Here is a 9,293-nt window from a genome sequence, read left to right as displayed (position 1 = left end):
CTTGAGAAAGACTAACAAGGAAGGGAGATGGACCATTTGTGAATGCCTTGAGTTGTGCTAAATGATTCTATGATTTAATCTTGAAATTTACATTCCTGCTCAAAGGATAAACAGATAAGATTGTCCAGTATATCAGAACTTTTTAAGGCATAAATGGAGCTAACTATCAATCAGAGAGCACACTAGCTCCGGTTCCACTGAAGGAAGAAGCATCCAAAGATAGTGCCTGACATGAGAGATCACCAAAGAAAGAAGAAAACTTCATTTTTGATTAAACAAGTATAATTTTGAGATTTTCTGTTTATTAATTGTGTAAGAAACGTAACTATTAAATAGCTTGTAATAGAATAAGCAGTACATATAAAAGGAAATAGCTGGTCTATACTAGGCTAATACTAGTTAAGTAATGTCCTGCTAGTGTAACAGATTTAGAGACAGAACACAGCAACACTATTCCTTTATTACCATCTTATTTAGTTATGCCCACTCCTTTTTGATGGGACACTTCTGTAGTTCGGTGGAAGTCTTACAAAGTATTTACAGGCCAAAAACAGGCCATTTGGCCCAACAGGTCAATTTTCATGTTTATGAGCCTTTAACCACCCTTCTTCATCAACCCCAGCAATATATCTTTCTCTTCCTTTCTCCCTCACATGTTTATCTAGCTTCCCCTTAAATGCATCAATGCTATTTGCTTCAACTACATCCTGTGGTAGAAAGTTCTACATTCTAACCACTATCTGGATAAGTAGTTTCTTCTGAATTCCCTATTGAATTAATTAGTGACTATCTTATATTTATGACCCTTAGTTCTGGTCTTGTTCACATGTGGAAACATCTTAAAGACCTCTATCAGGTTACCCCTCAGTCTTCTCTTTTCTATAGAAAAGAGATGCAAGCTGTTCAGCCTTTCCAGATAAGTATAACCTCTCAATTCTGATAGCTTTCTAGTAAATCTCTTTTTTGCACCTTCTCCAGTGCCTCCATGTCCTTTTGGAGACCAGAATTGTTCAGAATACTCTAAATGTGGTCTAATCAATTTTGTTTTTCCATTCTATCCCTCTAGAAAAGAAAGCCCAGTGCATTATTTGCTCTTTTTAATGACATTATTAACCTGTGTCACTACTTATGGTGATTTGTATATCTGTACCCTCAGATCATCTGTTCCCCAAAACCATTCTTTTCAAAGTTGTATGTGAACTCCTTATTCTTCCTACCAAAATGTACTACCTCACACTTGTCTATATTGAAATTCATTTACCAATTATACACACATTCTGCAAGTTTATTAATGATTTCCCACATTTTGTCACAGTCCTCCTCTGTATTAACTCCAGTCCCCCAATTTGGTATCATCCGCAAATTTCTTATTCCCAAGTGCAGATTGTTTATGTAACTGCTAAACAACTGCCGTCCCAGCTCCATTATTTGAGGAACATCACTTCCCACCATTTGAGAACCTTTAACCCATACTCTGTTTTCTGTTTTTGAGCCAGCTTGCTATCCATTCTGATACTTGTCCCCAAACTCCAAACAATCTGACCTCATCAGTCCACTATGCTTTACCTTATCAAAGGCTTTTTGGAAGTCCAAATATATTACATCTACTGCATTACTCTCATCTACCATTTCTGTTACTTCTTCCAAGAATTCAATAATGTTTGTCAAACATAAACTTTGTTCATGGAATCCGTGCTAATTACTCTTTTTAATAGATTCAATTTCTAGAAGTTTTTCTATGACATCTTTAAGTAAGGATTGCACTATCTTGCCTCTCATCATTGTTAAGCTAATTGGTCTATAGTTCCCTGGACTTGTTCTATCTTTTTATATGCAGGAATCATATTAGCTGTCCTCCAGTCCTCTGCCACTATTCCCTTTTCTAATGAATTTTTATATATACGTGTAATAGTGTCTCTGCCATCGTTTCCTCAACTTCTCTAAATTTGTCTGGATGCAATCCATCCAGACCAGATGTTTTATTTTCTCCAAGTTTGATCAGTTTATCAATTGTCTCCTTCCTTTCTATTTTAAAAGTCTTTATATCTTTTTTGTTTTCTTCTTCTGTCATGTCAACAATGCTAGTCTCACTGGTAAATACCGAGGCAAAACAATTATTAACATTTCTGCCATCGTTACCTATGAGTTTAGTGTGTATATCTCTTAGTGGCCCTATCCCTATTCTGATTTTTCTTTTGTTATTTATGTGTCTGTAGAATACCTTACCATTTATTTTTATATTCCTGGATAATTTAATTTCATTGTTTATCTTGGCCATCCTAATTGTTGTTGGAATCATTTTCTATTCTGTTCATATTTCCTTTTGTCATTCGCTGCTTTATTGTCAATGTACCCAGTGTATGCCTTTTTCTTTCATTTTAATTTTGCCCTTATTTCTTTATTCATCTATGATGTGTCAGTACTGGCTAGTTTGTTCTTGCTTTTTAGTGGAATATATTTTTCCTGGACTCTAGCAATCATAGTTTTAAATGTTTCCTACTGTTGCTCTATTTCTTTGTGGGCCAGTAATTTTTTACAGTTTATTTTCCCTAGTTCTGTTCTCATCCCCTTAAAATCAGCTTTTTTCCCCGATTTATTACTTAGGCCTTTGTCTTACTTATATCCTTCTCAATCTTTATCTTAAACCTTATATTTTGATCACAACTGCCTGAAAGATCATTCTAGGGGCAATAATGGTGCAATTGTGAAGTAATTGCTATCCTCAAATTAATACTGATGTGCTGTGTTCAAAGATAAGACATTTGATTTCAGGTCTCTCCTTGTGAACTGGAGTTGCTCTCATTGGAAAAACCAAAATCAAAGAGATTTTATAACTTGAGTCCTTAAAAATAATGGGATAAATTTTTAACTTGCCGTCTGGCTTTAAAACTGGCATCTTTTTAAATCAACCATAGGTTATAAAAACCACCTGACTTTCAAATTCATTGAAATCAACGGATATGTAAGTTGGGCACCTTCTATCATAGGTCCCATATCCTACTTTCACAATTTTAATTAAAGTAATTTTTCTATTTTCCAAGACGACATAAGAGATGCCTCCTTTTGAGGATGAAAAGCCCAGGTCATCTCGCCTTTCCTCATAATCCAGACCTCTAACACCAGAGACTAGCCTTGTTGCTCTTATCTACACTTCCCCCATTGTTTGATTATCTCCAGTGCCTCAGTGACTAGATCTGAACACAGTACTCAAGACAGTTGTCTGATCAGAACCCTGTAGTTTGCTTGTGATGTCCTCTGACATGTATACTACTGTTCTAGTTTTATAATTTAACTTTTTATTGTAGGAAATGGAGAGGGAAAGGAAAAATCCATTCCAACATTAAAAGCAGAAGCAAACAGAGGAGAAAAAAATTCACAAAAGGAAAGTACAAACCCTAATCAAAATCATTTCATCAAACAGTAAATAGAAGCACATACAAGGAAGCATGAGTTGAAATAAGCCATGATGGATAAACACTTACATTGATTATGATCTACTACACATTAAGATTTTTTAATCTACCTGGTGTTTGGACTATATTAAATGTATCTCATCCATGAGCTATACAAAATTGCAGTAATATTAACTATTAAGTAGGTTATACAAAACTGTTCTTCTATACTTATTTTCTTCAAAAAGAGTGTATAGACATTTATCAAATTTCACAATAAATTTTCAAGGTTTAAAATTTGATTACTATGTCCTCAATTTTAACTTGTCATCGTATGACGGGAAAAGCTTATAATGGAATATCTAGTTTGGCTATCCATTCGATGGCCTCCTAAGATGCTGAATGGAGAAATAAGAGGACTCCCCCAACAGATCTTAGTGGGCAGATTAAAGTGTTGTATTCAGTGGCCTGGGACTCATGGCCATAATCACATTTTGAGTCGTCCATCATTTTCCACTTGTGGAGCAGATGGCTGAATTGTGCACACGTTGTGTGGATATGATTGAGCACTACTTGCTATCTTCGAGCAAGCTTGAAGCCAGGGACCCCTGCAGTTAGGTCAGGGATGACGTGTTTTTTTTTATGCTGCATGCATCCCACAAATCCATCCATCTGGATAGTGGGTTGATACCGGCTGCATGAATATTAGCTGCTGTTTCCCAGAATGGCTAGCATGATTTTAAATGCTTTCATGGGGAATTTTTCAAGTCTTCATGAATGGGAAGGTATTGCTCATTATTCTTTCCATCTATCAGAGCGCAATGGCGTTGCGGTGAATGGCAAGCAGGCATTGGGGAACAGCATTCCGTTAGAATGGACTTGTGTCCCTGACAGTTTCCCCATTGGCAGCGTTTGCTGCATGTCTACGATCTTTGTGTGCCAGCTGCAGGTCTATACGGCATAGCAATCTTGGAGGCGGGTGTAGCAAGCTACATCTGTCAATATGGGCCTGGTTTCTTGAGGAATTCCGCAGAGATTTAAACAATCCCAGTGGCCTTCCCAAACTTGGTGACTGTCAGCTGTGTCTCCACCTCTTTGGCAGTGAAAGCCTTTGAAAAATTGACGTGCAGTACGGCTTTTTGATGAGAGAGCTTAAGCAGCTTTTTCACTATTTTCAATGGTAGCTGTCATGCAGGCCCCCACCTACCAAGACTGAGGCACACATTATTTCGCCACATAAACATTAAAACTTAAAATTGTGGCTGGGAAGAAAAGAGGACTCATCACAAGGAATTGTCAAGCCCCTGACTGGAAAGATATTTGCATGCTGGCAGACAGCTTCTCCAATACACAGAAGACCTGGTCAGGCCAGTTTAGTCACATGACTAACTGGCTGCTTGAATTTGAACTTGCTGAGAAAAAGAAACTCAGAACGCTGTTTGCTCCTGGACTGAGAACACCTCTCTCCTGTCTGCTCTCATCTCTTTCTCACGGAACCGAAGACCCGCTGAAGACACATGAACTCAAACAGAGAAAAGTCTCCTACGTGAACAAGGTTTAAGAAGAATATTGGGCCCCAACAAAAAGTAAGAGCTGTATACAATCAAAGACTCTACGGTGAGCTGGAAAAACAGAAAGAGTAACAAGAAACCCCCTTCAGAGGCTGCCTCAAACCTCTCTACTTTATTTTTCTTCTGCTCTTTTCTGTTCCTATTTGCATATGTGTATCACGTGTGCATGCTAGCATGGGCGTGTCGTATATACGTAGGCATTAACCGAATTAAGAGTTTAACTAAGTTTAATAAATTTCACTTTTCTTCTTTAGACCTAAGAAAACCTGGTGTGCTCATTTCTTTGACTTATAATTGGAAAGTGGTGAACAAGGATTCACCAACGGGGAGCTCAAAACACAGTGTGTTTAATAATCAAATACTGTTAGAATAAGACCAGGTGAAGACAGTAAAAGACCCCAGACACATTTCTCACCTGGTCATTAACAGTAGCCATTGCATTTGAGTTAGCTAATAGACAGGCCGCAATGGCATCTGCAGTGACCATTGGTGCCTCACGTGGGGGCAGTGAGGTGGCACCAATTAGTAAAGCAAGTTCCAGGGTTTCCTGCTGGAGTGTGAGAAATCCAGGCCCTCTAGCGGTTTCTCATCTTCGCGCTAATCTGCCTTTGTCTAAGGAATCATAAGTGCTGTTGCTGTATCTGGGCCTTGAGTGACATCAGACTCTGCCAGTCTCTCACTTTCCTGGGACCAGCATGACATGTATACTTCGGATGGCTCTTACAGTCTTATTTCATAATTTACCTTTTTCATTTTCTTTATATGAGGTTTATCATAAATGTAATGCAACAATTTCAGTATTAAATTCAGATGTTTTTTCCACACTACCCTTATTTCACAGGCTCCTGAAATTCCATTCAAAGTGTCTCTTTGGGAGGAGAACAAATAAGAAAATCTGAAATAAGACAGAGAAAATGATTGTTTATCCTGTTATGATGACATGTATTGGTCGAGATCTTCATCAACTTCTACCGGTTCCTGTGGATTATGCTGCTCATTCAGATAAGGAGGTTCAATCTGGGACGGAAATCTCGGGCCTTTTCCCTGGCAAAGCGAGAGGGAGCTTTTCTTAATCGCAACTGCAAACTCATCCACTGTTTCACCACCTTCTTGTTCCAGGTAAAACTGAAATTCAGTAAACGTGAGAATACATTTCCAAGGCAGCAGCTGCTTCTGTAAGTACCTCAATTCCTGGCCATTGACATACAGTGAAAATTTGTCACTCAGGTTTTTTATCTCAAACTGGAGTCCTGATATGTCAGCCTTGAGGAAAGCCTGAATCTGAAACTGCAACCTGGAAGCTCTTGTGTGGTTTAGTTGGATATTACAAGTATCCTTCCTACCAAAGGTCACCATCTCATGAGCTTTATATGTCTGTTGCTCATTGAAGTTGATAAACCTGAAAACATTTGATTCCTCTTCTTCTGGATGGTATATATTGATGAAAAGGCATGGCACCGTTTCCTGTGTCAGATTATCACTGAGGCTGTCCATTTTCAATAGTTTTCCTAAAGAATTAGTTTAAATTAAGTTAGTATTGTAATTTTTTTATCCAGATAGCACATATAATCACTCTAATCCCAGGCTGCCATCAACATATAGAAAAATACTTGTTGGCTTTTGATAACCTTTAATCTAGGATTGAAAAGACATGAAGTAATTTCTTTGGTTTCACTGATTTAATCTTTCTAATAACTATATAAGAGTATCTACCTCACACTTCAGTGTACACTCAGCTGGTATCAAACTATCTGCAATCAAAGACTGCAAAGAATTTTGACTACTATCCCCTACCCTTAAATTCTCTCACAGATTATACAAAGATGCTTGCTGGATGTCTTGAGGGTTTGAGAGGAAATGGGGAGCACAGCTAATGTCAGCTGAGTGGCCCTGTCAACAGTCTAAAGCCCAGAAAGTTAGGTATCTAGTAAGCTGTGAGAACATGAAAAAAATCAAGTTTCGTGGCTCTAAGACTTCTCGAGGGTAAATATTTAAAAAAGCACTTCCCAAGTAACTTTTAATTTTGACCAAGACTTTTGAATTTTGTCCTTACTTTAGATCTTTGAAATATTGGCTTCAGATAGCACTTAAAAGCATTGAGCCAGTCATTTATGGCACAGAATTAGGCCATTCGGCCCATTGAGTCCATGTCAGCTCTCTGCGGAGCAATCCAGTCAGTCCCACTCCCCCTGCAAGTTTATTTCCTTCAACTGCCCATTCGATTTCCTTTTGAAATCAATAGTTTCTGCTTCCACCAGACTTGTGGGCAGTGAGTTCCAGGTCATTATCACTCGCTGCTAAAAAAGTTGTTCCTCACATTCCCCCGCATTTTTTGCCCAAAGCCTTTAATCTGTGTACCCTAATCCTTGCACCATCAGCTAATGGGAAGAGCTTTTCTTTGTCAACCTTATCTAAACCTGCCACAATCTTGTACACCTCTATTAATTCTCCCCTCAATCTCCTTTGCTCCAAGGAGAACAACCCGAGCTTTTTCAACCTAACTTTCTAACTAAAATCCCCCATCCCAGGAACCATTCTGGTAAATCTCCACTGCACCCTCAAATCCTTCTTAAACCAGAACTAGATGCAATACTCTAGTTGGGGCCTAACCAGAGGTTTATAAAGGTTCAGCATAACTTCCCTGCTTTTGTACGCAATACCTCTATTTCTGAAGTCCAGAATCCCCTATGCTTTGCTAACCACACTCTCAATATGTCCTGTCACCTTCAAAGATCTATGCACATGCACCCCCAGCTCCCTCTGTTCCTGGACGCTCTTTAGAACGATACCATTAAGTCTATATTGTTTCTCCCTATCCCTCCTGCCAAAATGCATCATCTCATGCTTCTCTGCATTGAATTTCATCTGCCATTTGTTTGCCCATTCTGCTAGCCTATCTAGGTCCTGTGGTAGGTGATTCATATCATCCTTATTGTTTGCCACACCTCCAAGTTTGGTGTCATCGGCAAATTTTGAAATGCTACTCTGTATTCCATGATCCAAGCCATTTATATATAGATAGCAAAAAATGCAGTGGACCTAGCACTGACCCGTGGGGAACACCACTGCCATCATCCTTCAGTCTGAAAAATAACCATTTACCATGACTTGCTGTTTTCTGTCCTTATGCTAATTTTTTATCCAATTCCATATCCTCCTATTTCATGAACATCAATTTTGTTAACCAGCCTTTTATGTGGTACTTTATCAAACGCTTTCTTAAAATCCATATAGACAACATCCATCGCATTCCTTTCCTCAACCTTCTCTGTTACTTCATCAAAAAATTCAATTAGTCAAGCACGATCTGCCTTTTACAAATCCATGCTGGCTATTTAATAGCATTGCGGCAGCCATTACGAAGCAGGATGCAAGCACCAATGCGACAGATGAGAGATAGAGGTCTGGTACACGGGGCAGGGCTGCCCCTAGTTTCACTGATGCTGACCTTGAGGTGCTCCTGGAAGCTGTGAGGGAGAGGAGGGAGGTCCTCTTTCCAGAGATGAAGGGAATGAAGTGCACTCTTCCCCATCTAACAGTATGCCAAAGACCAGCTGAGTTGGGAAGCCTCAGCACTGTAGAGGCTTCTGCTGTCAGAGGCAAGTTCTCATGATCTCCTTCCTATGTCTTCCACAGGGTCAGTCATGATGGGCGAGCACCTGGGTTCTATCACGTCACCAGGGCCATGTCAAGAATCTGAAACAGCAGAACCAACACCATCACATTTTACAAGCAAACTCTCCACCAGCACAGATACAAGTACACTCACAATGACGGGTCCTTGTACGCGATTAGAAAGGGTGGCGCTGGGTGAAAAGCATAGCATAGTGTGCAGGAAGAGGTAAGACATGCAGAGGCAGCTGTGGGCAGTCCACCTCAGAGGATGGAGGAAAGATACAGCCATGCTCTGCTGGGCACAGATGCACAGACTTGGGAGTCACAAGCAAGGTGGCTCTACTTTAACCAGAGCAACAGATGTATAAACTCACAAGTCAGAGCTCCCTGAAGCAATGTGGGGTCATGGGCTGAGAATGGAGGAGTCCATTAAGCATTTGTGTGCCACCATTCGTCAGAGCTTTGCACGCATGAGTTCCTCCATTGAGAGAGTGGCCAACCTCATGGACAGTCATAGGTGGTAACACTCGGAGTAGATGCAGGAGTAGAGCACTGACATGCACAGAATGCATGCAACATTCTGTAGCATTGACTGGTCAGTGCTGCAAAGATGAATGGAGTGAATGGCAGCGGCGCCCCAACTTGTGCTCCCCTCCACGATCTGGGGTGCCATCCAAGGGCTGAGCAGTCACCGATAAGGATGAGGGAGCCTCCC

The 9,293-nt window shown here is 39.9% G+C and overlaps 1 protein-coding gene across 1 annotated transcript; it reads right to left on the bottom strand.

The window, feature by feature from the left end:
• Nucleotides 1–302: 302 nt before the first annotated feature.
• Nucleotides 303–8,529, bottom strand: LOC137375938 (TRAF-interacting protein with FHA domain-containing protein A-like). Its single transcript, XM_068043689.1, has 2 exons — nucleotides 8,412–8,529; nucleotides 303–6,471 (listed from the first exon to the last, which is right to left on the bottom strand). The coding sequence occupies exon 2, from the start codon at nucleotides 6,455–6,457 to the stop codon at nucleotides 5,894–5,896; it is 564 nt and encodes a 187-aa protein (XP_067899790.1). The 5' UTR covers nucleotides 6,458–6,471; nucleotides 8,412–8,529; the 3' UTR covers nucleotides 303–5,893.
• Nucleotides 8,530–9,293: the final 764 nt, after the last annotated feature.

This window comes from Heterodontus francisci, chromosome 12 (genome assembly GCF_036365525.1).
Source record: "Heterodontus francisci isolate sHetFra1 chromosome 12, sHetFra1.hap1, whole genome shotgun sequence".
NCBI classification, from domain to species: domain Eukaryota; kingdom Metazoa; phylum Chordata; class Chondrichthyes; order Heterodontiformes; family Heterodontidae; genus Heterodontus; species Heterodontus francisci.
This window is presented reverse-complemented; position numbering and strand designations above follow the sequence as displayed.

What these genes read in the sequence shown, in the direction of transcription:
- LOC137375938 (XM_068043689.1), bottom strand. Translation starts at nt 6,457, where the DNA reads ATGGACAGCCTCAGTGATAATCTGACACAGGAAACGGTGCCATGCCTT.